Genomic DNA, 23,605 nt, shown 5'->3' on the forward strand with positions numbered 1-23,605 from the left:
TTCAGTGAGATTTGACACCCCACCACCCGCATTCATTAAACTTAGGTCAGTGCAGGAGTACAGACACAAGGCTGGGAAATGCTCCTCATATCTTAACCCCTTCATTCCTGGAATCATTTTCTTGAACATCTTCTGGACTCTCTCCAAAGACAGCACACATTTACCGAGATATGGGTCCCAAATGCTCTAATTGCGGCCTGATAGGGCCTACCAGCATTATTTCCTTGCGTATATCTTCCACTTTACTCTAAATAAATGCCAGCGTTCCATTTGCCTTCTTTACACAGGGTCGTCCTGTAAATTAACCTTCTGGGATTCTTGCCCGAGGACTCATATTTCCTTCTGTACTTCTGTTGTTTGAACATTCTCGCCTATCAGATAGTAGCTCACTATTGTTCCTTTTGCCAAAAAGCCACATCGTACTTTTCCCAATATTATATTCAATCTGCCACATTTTTGCCCATTCTGCAAATTTGCCTGCGTCCTGTTGCAATCTTCCTCAGCACTACCGACGCCTCCACCTATCTTTCACAAATTTGTCCCGTAGCCCGAGCTTCGGACGGGGTCCACCTCCGGAATACCTCGCTTGTGTCAATCATAATTTTTCAACAGTGCAAACCAGGATCTAATTCTGACCTCACTTGTTTTTTTTGTTTCTCTGATTCGTCTAACCACTCAAGGTACCGGTAAGAGGAATCACATATCTAGTATATCCACTTTCCGACCTGACCTGAACATCCGGGGAGACTGACGGCACCAGCGGATCCCCCAAGAATTTCTTTACCCAATTAATCTTCTAGTTTGTAACGGAGAATCCTGCCGGCCAGATCTTCTGGAATTTTTGAAGAAGTTACATTCAGGTTAGATTCAGGAGAATCGTTGGATGTTGTGTTTTTGGATTTTCAGAAGGCCTTTGAGAAGGTGCCGTTCATGAGGCTGTTTCACCAGTTAATATTTAATGGCATCAGACCATGAGACCATAATTGTAGGAGTAGAATTAAACCATTTGTTACATCGAATGTGCTTCGCCATTCCATCATGGCTGATCCAATTTTCCTTTCAGCCCCAGTCTTCTGTCTTCCACCCGCATCCACTCATGTCCTGAACAATCAAGAGTCTATCACACTGTGCATTAAATATACAGAAACACTTGAACTCCGCAGATGACTGTGGTAAAGAATTCCACCGATTCACCACTCTCTGGCTGAAGGAATTCTTCCTCAATTCCGTTTTAAAGGGATTGCTTTCCATAAAATCCTCTCCACATCCACTCTATCAAGGCCTTTCACTATTTGATAGTTTTCAATGAGGCCACTCCTGATTTTTCTGAATCCCAGTGAATACAGACACCAAGTGATCAAACATTGTTCAGACGGCTCACCATCCAATCCTGGAATCACTTTCGTGAAACTGATTTGAACCATCTCATGTCAAACACATCTAAAATAAGGGGCCCTAAACTGCTCATAATACTCCAGGTGAGGCCTCACCAGTTCTTTACAAATTTAAGCATTATCTTCTTGCTTTTATATTTTGGTCCTCTTGAAATTCATGCTCACATTGCACGCCTTCTTCACAGCAGACTCAACCTGCAAATTCCCCTTTATGGACTGTTACACAGAACCTCCCAGGTCCCTTTGCGGCTGAGTTCTGTTTGTGTTTTCTCTCCATTTAGAAAAGAAAAAATGCTTTCATTTCTTCTACCAATGTGCATGTCCAGTGACGATACTACCTTCCACCTGCCATTTCTTTACCCATTCTCCTAATCTATGTAGGTGCTTCTGTAGCATCTCTACTTACACAAAACTATCTGCCCATCCAACGATCTTAATCTCGCCTGCAAACATTGGAAAGAAAAGCGATGAATTTCCTCATTGAAATCACTGGCATTGTCTCAATTGTGACAGCTACATATGGCATCATCCGAAAGTCAACACATAGTGGCATTAAACAATGAGGCTTACACAGCAATATTGATGTCAATCTCCAGAACGCCATGGTAGTTCACACGAATAGAGTAGCTGGAAAGTTCAAACGAATTGAGAGGTAGGTGTGTGAGGTATACTACTGCCTCAGGGTTTAGCAGCCGGAGCTGAGAGCAAAAGGGAAAAAAAAAATAAAGTATGCCGTAAGGCTGTGAAAGTATGGAAAAATAACTGATAATAGAATCTGCAATTCTAAATCATGCCTGAATGAACATGTTGACTACCAATAATCATTTAATTTTGCCCCACACTACATAAACATGTAATTTGGACTGGATAACCGCAGAACATTAAACATAATGAAAGGTGCAAAAGAGCTAGTAGACTATAAAACAGAGCCGCAAGGTATGGTACACCTGATGGATGAATATGAAACATATAAATATCTGGAATATCAAAATGCTAACGAAATTGATCATAGTGTGATAAACGGAAATAAATCACTTCAGGGCTTAAGAAAATGCCCCAGAAAGAGCTCAATAGTGAGCAACACACAGGTTTGCTGCAAACACATTATATATTTTCCAAAACCGATCTGGAAAAATAGATAAAGTAAAATAACAACTGAAATGCAAATTTTGGAAAGCACTACATGCACGTGAGCACACTTACCTCGGACAAAGCCGGAAGAGAAATAACTGACGTATTAAGTTTACACACTACTCAGATGAAACCTCGAAAGATAACTTTTCATCAAAGAAGATAAGCTTCAGTAATCAACGCGAACATGTGGAATTCTGATATGGAGACCTCACCATTAAACTTAAATGTAAGTACAATATAGAAAAAATGACGAAATTATCACTTTGGAAGAAAGAGTTAATCAATGGAGGAACATGACCCTCTGTGGAGGACATCCCCACGATCTGAACAGTTGATGTCGTCAAGGAAACGTTGAAGGTTTGGCTCAGAGTTGGAGTCCTTTTCCCAGGAACCGTGCAACACAAGGTGGTGAACTCTGAACCAATATAAAATACAGAAGAACAACAAATTCAAGACGACAATGTCACGAGAAAGCAGAAATTATCGACCGCAGCACAGGATCCTGCAGCAGATTAACTCAGTTTGATTACTGATACAGGTGAAAGTGCTAAATCATAAAAGGTGTTTACATTTGTATCAGTGGAATCCTGATCCCGTTTGAGAGTCGGTGTCTACAATTATATTAAGACCGGTCTATTATTACAGACAGGGCCAATACATGATGCCCGTCCGGAAAAAGAAGCAGCAACAACTTATATCTATTCCAGACACACACAAGTTCCGTAAAGCAAAATGAAAAACAAACGGCAGTGAGCTGACTTAAAAGAGAAAATTTAAATGCATTGCAAATGATCTGAGGTATAAGACTATAAGACAAAACTGCAGGGTGAATTCTACCATGTTATGATCACTTATCCCAAAGGGTTCCTTTACCTTACGTTCTATAATCTACTTCCGTTCATTGCACAACACCGAATCGAGAACAGCTGATCCCGCAGTGGACTCAACCAGAGCAGGTCGAAAAGCCATCTCGGAGGCATTCCAGAAATTCCCCCTGTTCGGATCTGGGACTAACCTCATTTTCCCAATTAACCTGTATATTGAAATCGCTCATGATGATCGGAACATTGCCCGCTTGGCATGTATTTTCTATCTCCCATTGTCATTTGCAAACCACATATTTACTCTGGTTTGGACGTCTGTGTATAACTCCCATCAGGGTCTTTTCTTTATTATCGCAGTTTGTTAGTTCTACCATCAATGATTCAACACCTTTCAACGCTATGTCACCTATTTTTAATGATTTGATTTCATTTTGTTTTTACCAACAGAGCCATACCAACCCCTCGGCCTATCTGCCTGTCCTCGAAGTACAATGCGAATGCTGGGACATTAAGCTCCCAGTTAAAATTTTCTCTCAGCCACTGTTCAGTGATGCCCACAACTCCTTACCCGCCGATCTGTAGCTGTGCTGCAAGTTCATCTCTCTTATTCCATATACTGTGCGCTTTCAAGTATAACATCTTTAGTCCTGCATTCACCCTTTTCGATTTTGTCCACCTTTTGCATTGCAATATCCTGTTGATTGCAATTTTGCCCTGTGATCAGCGTCTCTTTGTTAAGAAGTCTCTCTACCCACTGGCTCTGTAATGCGACCAGTTCATCATCTGCACGATCAATTCGGTTCCAGTCCTCCGCCAGATTAGCTCAGACCCTCCCGAACAGACATTGTCTAGTTTACATTGTCCAATAGTAATATTCACAACTGGTCTCATCCCAATGACACCATGCATTAGTATTAAACAATTAGACTTGCACAGCAATAGACATGTAAATCTCCAGAAAGCCACGATACTAAACAATTCCAGAATAAGTGTCCTCGGCTACGCACATACAGCAAGTTGGACCATCTTGAGCTGAAAAAAAAATAAAAATCAAGCCCAGCTCCTGACCTTCACATGAGGTTTAGCTGCTGAGCCCGGCGGAACCATTTCTATTGACAGGATGAGGAGCAAAGGCGGCTCACCATGGCTTCGGACGGATGGGGCTTGTCAGCCGGGGTTGGCACTCATCACGTGATGGAAAATTTTGTTCTCAAACCTACGACAAAACCCAGTCCTGGGGAAAGACTCGGGAGCAAAATACGAGGAAAAGTCCGGAGCAACAGCTGCGTGGCAACAACGTGCTCTGCGTGTCCTGTTGCAATAGCTTTGCATATTGGCTTGTGTATGAGGGAGACAACTCGGTCGCATCATCCACGGTCGACACTGGCCAACGGAGAGAGTCATTAACAGTGGAAAACAGTAAATAAATAAATAAATAAATATTGGTATATAAGAAGTCAGATATACAGTGAAATATATGACTTCGTAGATGAATACATCACATCAATATTACGAGAACATGACTTTCAGAGCCATTGAAACTGTGTCCATGGTTGTGGAATCTGTTCAGTTTTGCGTTGAGTAAAATAATCCGCGTTGTTTCAGGTGCCTGATGGTCGGAGTGAAAACTGTTCCTAAACATGGTCTTGCGTCTCTTTCCGATGGCAGCCGGGATAAAAGAGCATCACCTGAAAGGTGGAAGCTCTTGTTTATGCCTTCTGCTTCCTTGTGACGTCACACGTCGTAGCTGTGTCGCTAGTTTCCTGTGTTTTCACCTGTCGGGTGTGTGGGGCTTTTCCTGTGATGGGATGCGATGCATCCACTACCTTGTGCAGGTGTTTCCGTTCTGCGGTATTGGTGTTCCCACACCGGGCCGCCATGCACCCGGTTCAATACTGCACTCCGTGCTGAGATTTATAGAGCACTCCAAACCCAGATTAGCAAACCAAAGGTAAAAGGGTCATTATTCTATAACTCAAAATCAAGTATTTCAACATGCTTTCGTTTTCACAATCTGCCGGCGTGTTGGTTCTGCCGCATTTGGGTCTGCCGAGGTCTGTCACGGGTCAGGTGCCTGACAGCTGGATGGTTGCTAATGTATTCTGTTACTTAAGAAAGATTCTGGGACTAAGACCTTGAACACGACGTCAGAAGTGGGTACATTATTAGCAGATATTCTACTGGATCGAATATGTAAATATTTGGTTAGACTTGGCCTTATTAGGTCTGTGCGTGTTAGGTCGTCCCTGACCAATCTTACAAGGTTTTTCTGGAGGTTATCTGGAAAACTGATGAAGCAATTTCAGTGGCCCATGTCCGCCTAGACTTTAGAAAAAGCCTTTGTCAATGTCGGGCCTGAGAGGTTGGTCCGGAGTGTTCCGTCTTTTGTTACTGTGAATACGGTAGTAAATTGGATGCAACATTGGCTGACAGCAGGGGTTCCCTTCCTTGTATCCAGAGACCCCTCGGTTAATCGTTGGGATCCATGCAATAAAAATATTTGAACCCCTGTCCTAGAGGAAGAATCCAGAGGGCGGTAGTAAGTAGTGGCCTCTCTAACTGGAGGCCTGTAGTTACCGGTGTACCGCAGGGGTTGCACTGGGTCCATTGTTGTATATTATATAGATCGACGATCTGACCGACAGTCTGATAAATTTACTCTGCAGATTTGCGAATAATCCCAATATTGGATGAGTGGTAGACAGCAAGAGTGGCTGTTGGTCTTGAATACAGGTCAGTGTGTGGTGTATCACTTTGGGAGGACAAACCGTGATAGGACTTACACTGTAAAAGGGGGAGTCATTGAGTACTGCGGTATAACGGGGGACCTGGGAAGACTGATCCATTATCCCTTGAAGGTGGCGTCGCAGGCAGATAGGTTTGTAAAGAGAACTACAGGGACATCGGCCTTCAGACATTGAAGCGACTAGTTCAGGGGCTGTGATGCTATGCTGAAGCTGTATAGTTGTTAATGCCTAATATCGAGTATTGTATGTGTTCTGGTCACCGAACCTGCATGAATGATATCAATAATCTTGACGCAGTGCATAGAACAATTAGAAGGATGATGCGGGGACATAAGGAGGTGAGTTGGAGGGAAGGATTGTGTAGGTTAGGAATAGGTTCGTATTCCTCCAAGCGTCTGAGTAAGAGGGAAGGTTTTTAAGAGATGTTCCAATTTATGAAGGGTATAGGTAGAGTAAATACAAGCAGGCATTTTCCACTGAGTTTTGACTAGAGTAGTGAGCTACGGGTGAAAGGTGAAATATATCATTTTCTTGAGGCAGCGAGAGTGTGGAACGGGTTCCAACGGAAATGGCGGATGCAGGACCGATTTCAACATTGAAGAGGAAATTGGATCCGACACGAATGGGAGGGTTATGGACGACATGGTCCAGGTGCAATGTCCACGGGACTAGGGGGAGGATCAGTTCGGCGCTGGAGGATGAACAGAAGAGCCTGTTTCAGTGCCGTACTGCTCGATGACTCTGTGACCAAATGCCACTGCAAGATGTTCCCCAGCGGGGTAAGGGTACTCCCGTCAGGCCGGGTGTGGCGAGGCATCAATATGGGACCACTGACCATTTCTCTCATAGTCTGCTGTAGGCTGAAATAATTACCGCACTTTTGTGCTATTTTAGTCCGTCAGTTGAGCAACGATTTGGCAAAAAAGCATATTATATTATATTATATTATAAGACTACTGCACAGAGTCTTGCCATCTTCAGAAGTTTTCTGATGACTCTGCCATAGTTGGATGTATCAGTAATGGAGATGAGGCTGAGTACAGGGCTACAGTGTATTAATGAATATAATCCATAAATGTGCTAAACACTAAACGTACCACATTTACAGTGAAACATTTTAGCTTCAGCGGATGTGCATTGTCATTGTTTCAAGTTACAACACTGTCACAAATGGTCACAATGAAGACAGAATGGAAGTCGGTCGCTCACTGTTCAGAAACCACCATCGCCGTCCCGTCAGAACATTTCACTGTTGCATCCTCTCTGTCAATTGTGACTGCCTGACAATGTTTACCTGTGTTGTGTTGTGCTTTGTCATCGTTTGACTTGCATATTACAAATTTTAAATACACTACAAGTGCCGAGCACTTTTAAGACCGGGTAACAATGTTCTGCTCAGAGCAATGGTTTGTCCCCGAAGCAGTAAAATAAAACAGAGGGAAGGTTGCTGGGCAGCAAGCTCCTGGTTTCAGAATCTGACCTTGCAATCGAATAGTAACTCAGACTTTCGGAAAGAAGCGTAGGTGCGCACTTCAATTACACTCCCCCTCTCCTTGGAGATACCGCGCTTGGAGTTCTGTGAACAGTCTTGGTCGCCCTGTTCTAGGAAAGGCAGAGGTCCGCTGAAAATGGTGCAGGCAGTATTCACAGAGTTGCTGCAGGGAATCTCGGGATTGAGTTGCAGGGAGAAGTTCGGCCGAGTGGCATTTTATTGCAAAAGGCAGGTGATTAGCGGACGAGGTGAATTAAACCATTCAACTCCATGGGGTAGGGGAATCGTGAACAAAAGGCGGTAGATTTTTCAGAGGGCAGATGTGTAGCTGGATTCCCAGCGACGTTTCCTCACATAGAAGTTGCTCTGTGTATTGAACAGCCTGACAAAGGAAATGGGCGTACAGAGTCGTTAACAATATTTAAAGTACACATGGACAGTTTGACGAATCTGATCCAATCACGAACAACTGTATCAGATGGCCACGTCGGTCGGCATGGAGATATTGGGCCGAAGGACCCGTTTCTGTGTTCTATCATTCTTTGACTCTGCTCATCGCTGCTGCATCGGTGAACGTGAAGAGATTAATGTGAGCATGCGCAACTGTAAAACGCTTTATGCTGCGGTCACGTGTTCAAACAAGTAAAGTATCTTTTTACTTCCACTGATAATGTCCAGCAGAGATTTAATTTCAAGAGAACAATTGACGGCTGTGTTTCTGCCAAAAAGTACGTTTGATTTTGTTTATTCTTATTGTTGGTCATCTTTGCTTCACTGCAGTTAACCTTGTTGCAATCATCATTCTCAGCCGAGGAAACTGCGGTCTCTCCAAATGCGTCACGCGGTACCTGGTGGCGATGGCTGCGGCGTATCTAATGGTGGTGATTATCGAAGTCCTGTTCTACCAGATGAGTCGAGCTTACAGATTTCATTACGGAGTCCTGGGCAACGCTCCGTTCTGCCTTGTCCACTACGCCCTGTGTCACGTGACCGTTGACTGTTCCGCTTGGTTTACTGTCGCTTTCACTTTCGATCGCTTTGTGGCCATTTGCTCTGCTAAATTTAAAACGAAGTACTGCATCTCCAAAATTGCGAGTTTGGTGATAGGCGCAGTATCTATCGGTTTCTGTTTAAAAAACATCCCATTTTATTTCATATATATGGGAGGAACAGTATGGTTGACGAGTGATAACTGGGTCTGTTTCGGTAGGAGTGCATTTCTTATTTCGGGATCGTTTGAGGGGTTTTATTGGGTGGACCGTCTGTTGAATCCGCTACTTCCTTTCTTCCTCATTTTGACCCTCAATGCTCTGACCGTCAGACAGATTCTGGCGGCGAGCAGAGTCCGCAGGGGACTGAAGGGACGGGGAAATTGCGGGAAACAGCGAGATCCGGAGATGGAGAGTCGGAGGCAATCCATCATTCTGCTCTTCAGCCTGTCGGCGAGTTTCCTTCTCTGTTGGGCGACAACCACTCTGGTCTTCATTCTCATGCGATGCCTCTACACAGACCTGGAAACGTCAATCCGGCTTTTTAAGGCACAGTTTTGGGGTTCTGTGATTCAGAATTTCAGTAGCTGCACGAATACATTTATCTACGGAGTGACCCAGACCAGATTCAGAGAGCAGATGAAAGCTCTTCTGCTCTCCCCCGCTAATTTAGTTTTGAAGATTTTTGGAAGTCCATACCGCGCAGGAGAAAGCATCAGATAACTTCCCCGTTTCGGAATCAGAATCAGGTTTATTGTCACCGGCAGGTGTCGTGCAAAATAAACCCACATCAGCCATGAATAAATTGGGCTCTCTGAAAACGTTCCTGTTCTCAAACAATACCTTTGCTCCCAACAGTTCAGCTTTCCCTTTTCTTCAGTAAAATACTCTCATTTCCTGCTATAATTTACATAGAAACATAGAAAACCGACAGCACAATACAAGCCCTTTGGCCCACAATGCTGTGCCGAACATGTACTTACTGAGAAATTACCTCAGGATACCAAAAGCCCTAAATTTCTCTAGGCTTCATATAGCCATGCAGGGGTTTCTTAAAAGACCCTGTCGTATCTACCTCCAACACTGTCGCCGAAAGCCCAATCCACGCACTGACCACCACGTGAAAACTACGACTGGAATCTCTTCTGTACCTACTTCCAAGCACCTTATACCTGTGTCCTTTTGTGTTAGCCATTTCAACACTGGGCAAAAGCCTCTGACTATCCACACCATCAATGCCTGCCATTAACTTGTACACCTCTCTCAGGGCACCTCTCATCCTCTGTCGGGTCCCAGGAGAAAAGGCCGAGTTCACTCAAACTATACTCATAAGGCATGCTCCCCAATCCAGGCAATATCCTTGTAAATCTCTGCACCCTTTCTATGGTTTCCACATTCATCCCGTAGTGAGGGGGACAGAACTGAGCACAGAACTCCAAGTGGAGTCTGACCAGGGTGTTATATAAATGTCAGTTGTTTGTTTACTGTCCTTCTGTAAAATGTATTTTACCTTGCACATTATCTCACCCGAGTATCCAATGTTGAAAAAGCATCGATCCATTCTCGAAGCGTTCAATAGCTGAATCTATGGAATGGTCTGGCCGTGGCTGCCAATCCCGGCATCCAATCCCTTTCTGTATTGCTTGGTATTTCCCTTTACCTGATGTTACAGTTTGCTTACTATAGCCAGCATTTTACTAGCAGACTTTTTTTTTGCCTTTTTTTCTGTCTGAATAGACCCCTCTAGTTTCAGCACAAATCGGAACCCACACTCTGAATGAGATATGCTTTTGTTTCGGCCCAATATCGCTGTAATTTGAGAACACATCAGTCTCCCATGTCCTATTGAGCTGGCTGTTTGATGGAGAACATATCTATTCAAATGGTCTAAATCAGGATGTCTGGAATCATACTGTACAATCCAGAATTGCTACAGCACTTTAAAACATTCATTTATTAACAAGTAGTTTCCATCTGTATAAATATCACAATCGTCCCGAAATTGTTGCAAAGGTTGCACCACTTTGTTTCACATTAGCCTTTTCTGAACGAAATGTTGTAGACAGGGTGTGTTTGGCGTAAAATCAGTTTAGCAATCCGGAACTCGTATCTGCTTCTGGGTGCAATCACTGTTTGATGATTGCTTTCAAATTCAGACATTTGAATTTCCTTATTTGGATCCTAACGTGAGAATCCGTCTCTGACGGACAAAGACGTATCTCACACGTATATTGCTGTGGCTTCTGGAAACTGCTGACCCTCCCGTTGCTCCTTTTATAATACTCCTTCTGTGATCAACCCGTATAATGCGCAGAGCACGATCTGTAATGGTGCTGCGTAATGGCCCAATGGAGCTAAATGTCATTTAGCCATGAATGCTCATTTAATATTAAACATTTTTATCAAAAGATCTGTCGGAGGTAATGCAGACCCTCTCGCAGAGTTTACCCGCGGAAGTAGCGTTTGAAGCTAGCGAGTATCAGTGTGATGCGAACAAACGTAAACCCATTACATGACTGTTTACCGCGATTAAAACTGATAACAAACCTGAAGAATGTATCACAATCATATTGGCAATGGCGATCTGACCGCTAATCCGGCATTGAAAACAGATGAAATCAATTAAACTCAGATTCTCCCGAGTTATTTGGGCTCCCGCATTTACTTTTCCGGTTCCTTGCACTGCAAAGCCGTTGATCCATATCTCCCGTTACGGGGTGCGGTATCGCTGAGCGGGTCGGCAACGATCACAGAGCCTAATTACAAATGCACTGAGTAAACTGCTTGTACTTGTCAGTAGGCAGCGAATGTCTTTACGTTTTTTATGGTCTGGAACAGGCCGGACCGTAGGTTTACACAGCTGAACCTCCCTAGTAACCCAACTGATATATACAGCCACATGTCCGTGTGGAACTAACTTTCCTAACTCTGTGTGTGTGTGTGTGTGTGTGTGTGTGTGTGTGTGTGTGTGTGTGTGTGTGTTGGGGGGAGGGTTATTCTATTGGTTTACTTAGTTTAATTCCAATTGTCGGAAACGCTGTCGAGTTATGAACAGATTCCCCGATACTCAAGCGTATTAACAACATGACGGAATAAAAACAAATTTCCACCATGATCCGTGAATAGGACGGACAACATGGATTTATAAATGTTTCTATTCCACAGTGTCAAAGATACAGCAGGAAGTTCTGCAGCTGATCCACTTATTCTACGATTGTAGCTGTTGCCGGTCTGCTGAAGGAAATGAATTGGAAGCGCGAGCATGAGCCCGTCACCCGTGAGCACATTGGACGAGCGGGACAAACGATACTCCAACTATTCCGGAAGGCGGTAGTCATGAGTCATTCATTGTTATGAAGATGAATGATTTTTGGGGTACTTCCATTTATCTTCAGCGGAACTAACGTAAAACTGTCAATTTTGCCTTAGTAAGGTATATCACAGTATTAAGTTTTACTACTCATGTTAAACCTTCATTTCTTGCCAATTAAACAAAATTTTCCAATACAATTGCTAAACTCACTTGACTTTCATTTATATGAGAGGTTTGGAGAGGTAGGGATTAGATTATCCTTGAAAGATGGAAGACGTGAGGGATCTGTCAGTGAATATATAAAAATGAAGCGCAGGAACCATGGACTGTTTCCGATCGCACTGTGAACGGTCAGTCTCGGGTAATACAAATAACGCGTCTCGATTCAGAACAGCATTCGAAACAGAGGAATGAAATGCCGCGAATGGAGTCTATCGGTCGTCACTTCGACAATTTGCATTTCTAAAGTGAAATCCCTTCCAAAATTAAAAACAAAACGGGACAGAATCCTCCAATGATACAGCGGATGAATAAGCAAGTGGGTTAGGTCCTGATTTCCAAAAGGTATATAACAGGATGCAAGTTAATTTGGTGTCAGAAAGATTAAATATCTTGGAATAATAGAAACTGTTTCTGTACAGAAACAAAACAGAACACTATTATGTTTCCCTTTTCCTGGACTGGTGGAAGAGTTACAATCGATTTCCTCAGAGATCAGTTGCAGCAGAACATTGTTGTTCTTAACATTAACATAGAGCTGAGTAAGTCTGGAGTTGAATAACCAAGTGATGCAGTACGAGTAATAGAGTAACAGGAAATATTGCATTTAAAATTGAACACTGAGGATTAAGCAGTGTTTTATAATGAATCCCGATAAGAAACCACGCCTCTTGCACCACATTCTTGCACTGACGAATTATGTTTTCAACTAGACACATAGACCTCGGCATCAGCTAACAATACGGACACCACATCTCCTCCACGAGCCTCTTCCAATCCCCCAACGCCTTGCACCCTACCGGAACCCATTGATCCGGAAATTTCAACAAGCCTCCATCACTGACCCACGCTCTCACACTGAACACACCCACCCTCCACCCACTCCCAATGACCAGACGTCACTGCAAGATCTCTTCCCATTGAGACGCAACCGAGTCCATTCCATTACCACGGGTCCTTGCCATTGAACTTCCGGATTCCAAAAGTTTTAAACAAGCCCAATTATCACACCGCCTCCCTTAAAATACCTTCAAAACCCACTTCTTCATGATCGACATATGACAATGGCTCTCTTCCTCCCCATTAGATTTTCCCTCTGACCCCAATATTCCAACAGTTACGCCGCCACATTAACCCCTGATTGGGCAATTACACGTCGGCCACTCCATTGATCGATATTCCACCAGCTCCTCTACGAACCGCACACCTCCAAATATACTTCCTACTGACCCAATCTTCGACAAAATGTTCCGTTCTGAATCCTCCTCTCCAACAGCTTCCTCCAACACAGCACATTCGCCATAGTTCCATTGAAACCATACCTTCACACTGGACCACAGCCCCAACAGATCCCACTGACCCCATTCATACCGACGTTTCCCAATGACTCTACACCTCGCCACCAAACTCAACCGATTGCCCAATTCCCCATATGGTATCCACGATACCGTAAACCTTCCACCTTCCAATGAACACGATATTTCTTCCAGCAGCTGCCACTGACTTCACACATTCCCATGTACTCAGCAGCTCTCCGGTCCGTCATCTGATTTACACCCGTTCAAATGCTTCTTGTTCCGTTTGTATGAACAGTCCTGGACTGACTCTGCACTAAGTGAACTCCGTTTCTCAGGAATCCACGGAAGTTACAGTCCGGTAACTTCCTAGTATTTCCTGAGGTACTATGCCTGCTATCGGACGCAATACCTCGGTCAAGGTCAAGATTTCCATGGCAGCATACAACCTCAAGGAGGACTCAGATTGAGCATGATCTGTAGGTTAAAGTAATTGTCGACGTTTCGAATCGAAACCGTGTATCAGCGCCAATGTTCTATCTAATATTCTGTATTTCACGGGGATTTATCTTCCTCTTTGAGGACCTTTCAAAATCTGTTGCTTTCTGGGGCGTTGGCGGTGAGTTGAACGTCCCGATGTGTTTTACAAAGTATAACTGCTTGTGAATTGGAGGGCGCTAGCCCGATACTGTAATGGAGTCAGGTTCACCAGGAGGCTTTAAAGGCAATGCAGAGACAGGGAGCCGAGTTTTCGGGATGAATCCTATAAGTGTCCGCGAAAAGAATATGGCGCGTATGACATCCTTGTGTCCAGTTCACTGGGTTAATTCCGTGGCGGACAGGGATTCTCACCCTCAAAATCTGCCCCTTTACCTTGCTCACCTTTGTTCTCACTCTGATGTAAATGATCATCACTCTTATCCCCTTGGCAACCCGGGCTATCGCTCATCCAGTCAACGTCGGTTGATATTGCTGGTCGCAGGAATGTCGTGCGGAGAAGCCCCCATTCCTCTACCCTGTCCTTCACTCTCCGGTCTAACCTTTATGAAGAGTTTATTACCAGTCTGACTCCGTCACCTCCCTGTCCACTATTTCACTTGTGCTCCATAGGTTTTCCAAGGCTTGCTGATTCATTGCTCTAAACAATCTACCATCAGCCGGACAAATCGCAGAGCATCTCACGCGCCAGGGTTTCCGTCTACACGGTTTCCCACTGATAGTGTATCGGACAGAGGTGCTCAATTCAGCTCCCAGCTCTGCTTAGTGAAACTGGCTTTGAGATAATTATCTTCCACCTAAACGAGAATCACGTAAACTAACAACTCGCTTTATCAGTCTCCTCAAATACATTAGGAAAATTAACCCGTTAGCATACGGATGACAGCTTCCCCGTTCTATGAGATTTCATCCCACCTTTCTTGCATCGAAATTGAAACAATTAATTTGACCCGGAATCCCAAGCCACCCACTCCACCTAGGAGTTCAGACGGTGAGACAGTTCACACAATCCATAGACTGTTTAATTCGCGAAATTAAAGGGACACCTACAATACTTTGTAGTTTGTGACGGATAGGGTAGGGTCCGGAGGAACCAGGAATATTTCGGATCTTGGGTTAACTTCAGAATTCCATTGTACGCTCAAGATCGCTGTGGGCCGTCAGGTGCCGGTCATAGGGGGGCGGGTTCTGTCACAAACCCGGGTCGCCGATGGAGTATTCTGGAGTTCTCAGCCTTCCTTACTGTTTTTGGTGTGTGTGCGTGTTCCCTGAGATTTAGTATTGATAGTTATAATGTATTGTTGCGTTTCTGGTGTTGATATGTTACAGGTGAGACTTCTCTCATTCCCATGTGAGCAGCCATTGCCCCTGGATAGTTCCCATTAACTTTCCTTGAGACTTTGCCGGTGTCCAATTAAGTACCCGTGGACTTTCGGCTCTTATCACAATGGTTACCTGTAAGCTGCTCACGAATCGGGGTTTAAATTAGTTTTAGAAGGATTCCTCCGTACCCTGGAGTGTATTTAAAGTTGAAGGGCTAAACACTCGGGGCTCTGTCGGCCTGGTCCTTGCGTAATGAAATTACGGCCGTGTTATTTAAAATTGTACAAGAATGTGCAATTTCTACTGCTTTTGGCGCTTTTTTCAGTTTGATTAATAGAATTTCAAGTTTTGTTGAATCTTCCTGTGTGCAGCGTGACAATACAATTCACAAATTCCAAAACTCGGGCAGTTCCAAGTTAAGCCTCCTCTGTTAGGATATGAAACAGCTTCATACGTTTAAGCCGCCAGAAATCCCACAGACAGTATTTTAGATTTTTGTTTTATGACCCTGGAACCATATGCAAGTCATGGTTCCCTGGTGTTGATGCCGGACCAATAATTAAGGACCTGTATAGTGATTTATCAAAGACCCAACATTGATCGCTGCGACGCATCACTGGTCCCAGGCCTGTATTCCTAAATAAGGACATCCCCCATCCCTCTAGCACATTGTGCCACCTATCACGATGTCAATATCAATGCTCCGGTAGTGAGTGCCTAGCACTGCACATTCTTCTAACTTTTTGTTGACATGATCACAAACTCAGTTCAATTCGCGAAACATTATCGCCCAATCCGGCTCTTCAGAATCCTTTCTCTGCATCTCTCACCAATAATATGAGGGTCAGTTCCCCAGCTCCTCCTTATAGCCCATCGGACGTAACGGCAGTCCTGTCGTCCTCTGGTAGCTCATTGATCTCAGTCGAACGTGAAACTATCTTTGCCAAAGGCATTGCTTCTCAGAAGTGCCTGTGAAAGGCTGTGAACGCCCAGAGGTTTGTCCATTCATGTGTTCTTCAGGTACGACACACCTCTTGTGCTCAGCCCCTGTTCCTGTGCAGCCATGAGCAGCGCCTCTGTCTGCCAGTCTGCCCTGCTATTTCGCCATTGATAAGACATTTTTGTGACAACCACCTCTGATATCTGGCAATGGTACATCACACGTGCCGTGGCTTGTCCTTCCATGGCCTCTGGTCCTCTGGCCCTGGTTCACCCTCTTCTGTTTCCACATCCACTGCCTGCTCTGTGACGTATTCCCTTAAGTGACGTAGGGACCATCTTCTTGACATATTCATGGGAGTTTCTCATTTCATCCAGGACTGTGGCCTTGACACTTCCTAGTCCCCGTCGTCCTTTATTCCAGTGAGTGTATTGTCGCTGGACGATGGACTTTGGATAGAATCCTCCGTGTCTTGTTAGAAGTTACCGGGTATTGATATTGATTTAGAGGATAGATTAATATATTTCGACCAAGATTACACACCCAGCAGACTTCCAGAAAAGCAAAGAATACTCCGAAGTAAAACGAGCATTAAAGAAAAATAAGATTAGATTTCAAACTCCATACGCTGCTGAACTTCGAGTGTTTTATGACAATGGCATGCAGTTATACCAGACAGTGGAAGAGGCGACTACAGACATGAAGGCCAGAGGGTTGCCCGTCAGCATGACCAAAACGAAAGAAAGCCTGGCTGAGGAATTGTCCCGCTCAGCTTGGGAAATAGTGCGAGAAACGAGAAGGCAGGAGACGGAAGGAAGCCGAGAGAAACATATCAGGAAGAGACCGGGAGTTTCCCAAAGACAGTCCTCACCCACTTCAGAAGAGCCATAAGATTTCGCTAACTTTAAAAATGTTGAGAGGCTAAACAGAAGCAAAAGTACCCGGTGATATAACTATCTCGAGAAATACATTATAATGTGGATTTTATATTACTTAGCAAAGACGAGGAAATCTGCAGAAGCTGGAAATTTAAACACCAACACATACGAAATGCTGGTGGAACACAGCAGGCCAGAAACGTCGACAGCGCTTCACCCTCTAGATGCTGCCTGGCCTGCTGTGTTCCACCAGCATTTCGTGTGTGTTGTTGTTTATATTACTTAATTGTTATTCTCTATTCGCTCACTTACTCCTTTTTCCCCAGCAAAATGAGAATATATGTATGTGTGTGTGTGTGTGTGTGTGTGTGTGTGTGTGTGTGTGTGTGTGTGTGTCTGTGTGTGTGTGTGTGTGTGTGTGTGTGTATGTATATATATTTATATATTTGCGTGTGTGTAGATATATATATATATATATATATATATATATATATCTACACACACACACACACAAGTACACAGGGAAATCTTTTCTGTGTAATGGATTTGTTCACTGACATTTATGAATACTGCAATGGGGTCCCTCAACTCACAAGTAGGAGGGGTTATCCCCACAGCTAGACATTTCCTCTAGCTCAACGCAGGGTCGTCTACTCGAGACCTCAGCCTTGGATTCACACGGTTGTTGCCATTTTTGTTATTATTTGCGTTTCTTGGTTCTTATTTGTTCAGGGAGTAGATCGATTACGTTTTATTGTAATTTCAATGATACTTTGACAGATAAATACAGATGGATAAGGACAAGGTAAAATTCATTTATTTTAATGCAAACGGGCTATTAAATCCAATCAAACATAAGAGAATTTTATCCAAAATGAAAAAAAAGAACAAGCCCATGTGGTATATTTACAGGAAACTCATTTAAGTGATAATGTTGATCTTGACCTACAAACAAAGAATACTATATGGAAACTAAATTCAAGTCTACTAAATGATCCGTACTTTAAGGAACAAATTAAAAAAGAAATTGGTCTCTACTTAGAATTTAATGATAATGGAGAGGTTTCACCTCCCATTTGATGGGATACTCTGAAGCGGTCTTAAGAGGGAAGATTATAGCGATATCTTCAAATAAGAAGAAAAAAAATAAGGAATAAAACATAAGGGGATTTACAAAATAAGCTGAAGGAACTAGAGAAAAAACACAAATTGAATTTAGCACAGGATACATTAGGGGAAAATACAAGAATTAGGAATAAAATAAATAATTTGGCAACGAATGAAATCAGGAAAAACTAAATGTTTCTGAAACAGAGACATTATGAAAGTGGATCGAAATCTATGAAAATAATGGCGTGGAAACTGGAAAAAAAGCAGAAAATACAATTCATAGAATTAGGGACCCAAGAACGAAAATGATAAAAGATAAGCTAAGTTAAATTCAAGAAGCTTTCGAAGTGTTTTACAAAACAGTATATTCCAAAGTTCCAGGGGGAAGCATCAACCAAATTGACACCTTCTTGAATTCTCTAGAGTTACCCACTTTGAGCGAAGAACGAAATAGAAGGATGACTGATGACACAACTGAAGTTGATTAAAAAGCTTCAATTAGTCGGCTTAAATTAAGCAAGTCACCAGGATCAGATGGGTATACGGCAGAGTGGTACAAAGAATTTAAAAATGAGTTAATTCATGTTTTACTCACCACACTAAACTGGGCTCTAAAGAAGGCACAAATGCCACACAGTTGGAAGGAAGCGATAATCTCAGCTATACCGAAAGAAGGCAAGGATAAAATGGAATGCGGGTCATTTAGGACAATATCCGTTCTTAATGTAGATTATAGGTTATTTACCTCCATCGTGGCCAAATGATTAGAGGAGTTTCTACCCATACTGATAGGTAATGATCAGACTGGTTTTATACGACAACGCCAGTCACAAGACAGTATACAAAAATACTTCACATTATGGATCATATACAAAAAAAAATCGAAGCAATAGTGGTAATCATGGACGCTGAAAAAGCATTTGATTCGTTTAATTGGAATTTTCTCTGCAGAGTTTTACATAGATTTGATTTCCAAGACAATTATTAGAACAATACAGACACTATATGACAATCCTACTGCTCGGATTAAAGTCAATGGATGTTTATTAAATAGTCTTACCCTAGAAAGGGGTACTAGACAGCGATGTGCATGGCCACCACCACTTTTCGCACTATCTGGAACCATTAGCTCAATACATCAGACAAAATGAAGATATCAGGGGAATTACTATTAAAGGGACAGAGCATAAATTGGCTTGTTATGTGGATGACATTTTGATCTATCTAGGGAACCAACACACTCTTTACCTGAATTGATGCAATTCTTTGAACAATATGGTCCATTATCAGGATACAAGATCAACATAGATAAAACCCAATTACTTTCATATTACTATAGCCCACCAAGAGAAATTGAAAGTCGATACCCCTGGGCATGGTACACAGTCTTTCAAATATTTGGGCATCATTATGCCAAAAGATTAGGCAAAATTATCACAATGTAGTTATCAGCCGTTATGTAAACAAATTAAGCAAGGTGTGACATGATGGAGCCTGATTACTTTTTCCAGTCTCAGTGCAAGGATTGAGTCCATTAAAATTAATATTAGGCCCAGACTGTTATATCTCTTTCAGACCTTACCAATAGAGATGAATCAAAATCAATTCAATCAATGGAACAAGATGCTATCAAGGTATATTCGGCAGGGTAAAAGGCCTAGAGTTCGTCTCAAAACTTCGCAATTAGTAAAGGAAAAGGGGGGATGGGGCTTGCCTTCTCTTAGAGATTATTATTTTGCAGCACAGTTGAGAGCTGTGGTACGTTGCTGCAACCCATCATGTGACGCTCAATGGAAAAACATTGAGGAGCAGGTACTTCCCATCCCCATACAAGCAATTTTGGCTGATGATAACCTGCAAAGGTACATAAATACTATTGATAACCCATGGGTGAAATTGACTCTTAAAATATGGAAAACTACTATAAAAAATATAATCTAGAGGGAGATATTGCAATTCTTAAATGGAGTGCATATGACTGATTTTACACCAAATAAATTGGATGCTAGATTTAAGGACTGGACAGCTAAAGGAATAACAGTTATTTGCAACTGTTCAGTTTTGAAATGCTTAAAGAGAAACATTTATTAGAAAAACAAGATTTTTTTTCGGTATTTACAGATGCGACAATATGTTAATAAGATGCTTAAAAATGTAACCAAGGCAAATACATGCTTGATAGAGCTCTTTAGAAAAGCATATAATTCAGATAATGGTAGTAGAATCATTTCAAGCATGCATAAGGGAGTGTCAAATCTAAATAACATTCGACTTCATATATTAAATCAAAATGGGAGAAGGAAGGAGGGTAATTATATCTGAGGAAGAATGGACAGCAATATGGAGGTATCAATGGAAGCATACCAATTCACAGAAATCGAGGGAGTTCGGATGGAAAAACTTAATAAGATATTTCATTACACCTTCTCAGAAACCCATTATGATGGTAACCTCCCTGTTTGCTGGAGAAATTGTGGAAATCAAAATGCAAATCATTATCATATTTTTTGGGACTGCCTTGTTATCAAAAACTATTGGAGGGGGATACATAATGCCCGAAGTAAACATCTTTAAATGTGAAATACCCTTGGAGAGTGAGACCATATACTTTGGATATATACCTAAAGAATGGGTGAAAAGAGTTAAAAATTTAATGAATATACTATTGGTGGCAGGTAAAAAGACTCTTACTTGGAAATGGTTATCACAGGAGAGCCCAACTTTAAATACATGGATGGAAATTACAATGGACATTTGAAAAATGGAGAAGATAACAGCATCTGTTAACCATAAGCTGGGACAATTTGATTCATACTGGGCAAAATGGTTTAACTACATAATGCCTCATAGGCCTGATTTTAATCTCACAAATCAATGAATCTTTAAAAAAAATCACTCCCTACTTGTAAATTGTTCTTTCCTTTTGCTTGTTTTTTTCTTTCCACTGTTTTCTATAAGTGCATATCCCAGATAATTACTTTACGGAGATTTTGTGATATATATGATTATAGGTGTACAATGTCTGAAATACATCTTATGGAGCTGTTTGTTTGATGAACTTGTTACATATCCTGTAACTGGGTATCTGATCAGCAGAGAAAGAAGAATCCGTTGGAGTCTGGTGGTACCAAACTAAAGGCGTTTATTAGTCAACTACACAACTACACAATACAATATCAAAAATGCAAATATACATATAAAACAAGTTAGCAGTAAAGTGACCCATTATGTGCACATGAGTCGTGATTAAGGAGTTTAACTACCAATGTCATTCTTCCTCAGCCCAGAGTCTAGAGGGGCGAAGAACATCTCAGACAGATGTGCAGTCAGCTCGACTTCTTCAGTCTGCAGGAAATTCAAGGGAAACCTCTTCGTCCACAGAGTGGTGACTATTTGGGCTTCATTCACAGGGAGAGCGAGAGGAGAACAACAGGTGAGGATTTGAAAGATCTGTTGTGGAAGAGAATCACTGGCAGTGTTCAGCCAGCCTGAGGTGACTCTCTACTGTACTCTGTACTGTACTGTTATAAATTCACTAAGTACCGGAGACAGTGTTTAAGATAGAACTGATACGTTTGTCACAGATCTAGTCCCATTAAAGGTGAATATGCAGCAGGAGAAACTCCCCCCGTGCCTGGGGAGCAGCAGCAATTACTGCAGAGTTCAACACATACAATCACTCTCGAGATTGCATTCAGCAACAGTGATGGACAAATATCCAGCATGCAGCTTATTGAAACTTTCTTCCCAGTGTGAACCCGGTAGTGTGTCACAAGTGAAACGTGCTGTAAGGTTTCACTGCTGATGTAATGGTTTCTCTGTAGCAGAAATGTCTAGTTTACAACTAGAGATAACAGGGTTTTGGAATGGTGTGCTATCCAATGACAGAAATGTTCTTTCTTGTGAGTCTGGATGAGAAAATTTCATGGGCTTTTGCTGGGGAGAGATGAGAAGCCACAAATGGACAGAGTGGGCCCTGTTTTTTTTTACTTTACAAACCTATAGTCAAAGTAAGAATTATTAACCACATATTGTGTACTGTTTGTTATTTCGGGGTACTGATTTGTAACAGGGGACGCAGCACAGCATCCACACACATTTGGCCGAGCTAGGGGGCTATCACCCCCTATATTAAGCTGCTAGCCGGAGTGAGAGTTACATAAGGTTAGATGACTGAGTGAATACATTCCCACATTAACAGGAGGTTAACGGCCTCTCTCCAGTGTGAACTGACTGGTGTGTCAGTAGGCAAGATGACTGAGTGAATCCCTTCCCACAGTCTGTGCAGGTGAATGGCCACTCTCCAGTGTGAACACGCTCATGTACCTTCAGATGAGATGATTGAGTGAATCCCTTCCCACAGTCTGAGCAGGTGAACGGCCTCTCTCCAGTGTGAACTCGCTGATGTACCTTCAGTTCAGATGACCGAGTGAATCCCTTTCCACAGGCCGAGCAAGTGAATGGCCTCTCCCCAGTGTGATCTAAATGGTGGTCTTGTAGGCTAGCTAACTGCCTGAATCCCTTCCCACAGACTGAGCAGGTGAAAGGCCTCTCCCCAGTGTGAACTCGCTGATGTACCTTCAGTTGAGATGACCGAGTGAATCCCTTCCCACAGTCCGAGCAGGTGAATGGCCTCTCTCCAGTGTGAACTCGCTGATGTACCTTCAGTTGAGATGACTGAGTGAAACCCTTCCCACAGTCTGAGCAGGTGAATGGCCACTGTCCAGAGTGAACTGACTGATGTGTCGGTAGGCAAGATGACAGAGTGAATCCCTTCCCACAGTCTGAGCAGGTGAATGGCCTCTCCCCAGTGTGAACTCGCTCATGTACCTTCAAATGAGATGATTGAGTGAATACTTTCCCGCAGTCTGAGCAGGTGAACGGCCACTCCCCAGTGTGAACAGACTGGTGTGCTTGTAGGCTAGCTAACTTTATGAATCCCTTCCCACAGTCTGAGCAGGTGAACGGCCTCTCCCCAGTGTGAACTCGCTGATGTGCCTTCAGTTGAGAAGACGAAATGAATCCCTTCCCACATTCCGAGTTGAACGGCCTCTCCCCAGTGTGAACTTGCTGGTGAGCCATGAAGTTGGATGACTGAGTGAATCCTGCCTCACAACTTCAGTAGATGACCAGCCTCTGCCCAGTGTGAACTGACTGCTGTGTCCACAGGTGGGAAGACCGATTGAATCCATTCTCATACACAGAACAGATGAATGGCCATGTCCAGTGTGAACTCGCTGATGTACCTTCAGTTGAGATGACGAAGTGAATCCACTCTCACAGTCTGAGCAGGTGAACGGCCTCTCCCCAGTGTAAAATGGCCAGAGTGCCAGTCAGTCAGATGACCAACTGAAACCCTCCCCACAGTCTGAGTAGGATTGAGTGTATCCCTTGCTCCACTTATTAAGTATCTGGACAGAGACAGCAAAATTGGCGTGTTGTGTTCGAG

At 43.0% G+C, this 23,605-nt stretch overlaps 1 protein-coding gene across 1 annotated transcript; it reads right to left on the reverse strand.

Annotated features, from left to right (window-relative positions):
- Positions 1–1,960: 1,960 nt before the first annotated feature.
- Positions 1,961–23,049, reverse strand: LOC132389071 (zinc finger protein 239-like; the record flags this gene model as incomplete). The annotated part of the gene is made up of 3 exons (XM_059961484.1): positions 1,961–2,092; positions 11,758–11,895; positions 22,468–23,049. Coding segments are annotated over 3 exons (852 nt in total), but the record flags the coding sequence as incomplete, so codon positions are not given.
- Positions 23,050–23,605: the final 556 nt, after the last annotated feature.

This window comes from Hypanus sabinus, unplaced genomic scaffold (genome assembly GCF_030144855.1).
Source record: "Hypanus sabinus isolate sHypSab1 unplaced genomic scaffold, sHypSab1.hap1 scaffold_47, whole genome shotgun sequence".
NCBI classification, from domain to species: domain Eukaryota; kingdom Metazoa; phylum Chordata; class Chondrichthyes; order Myliobatiformes; family Dasyatidae; genus Hypanus; species Hypanus sabinus.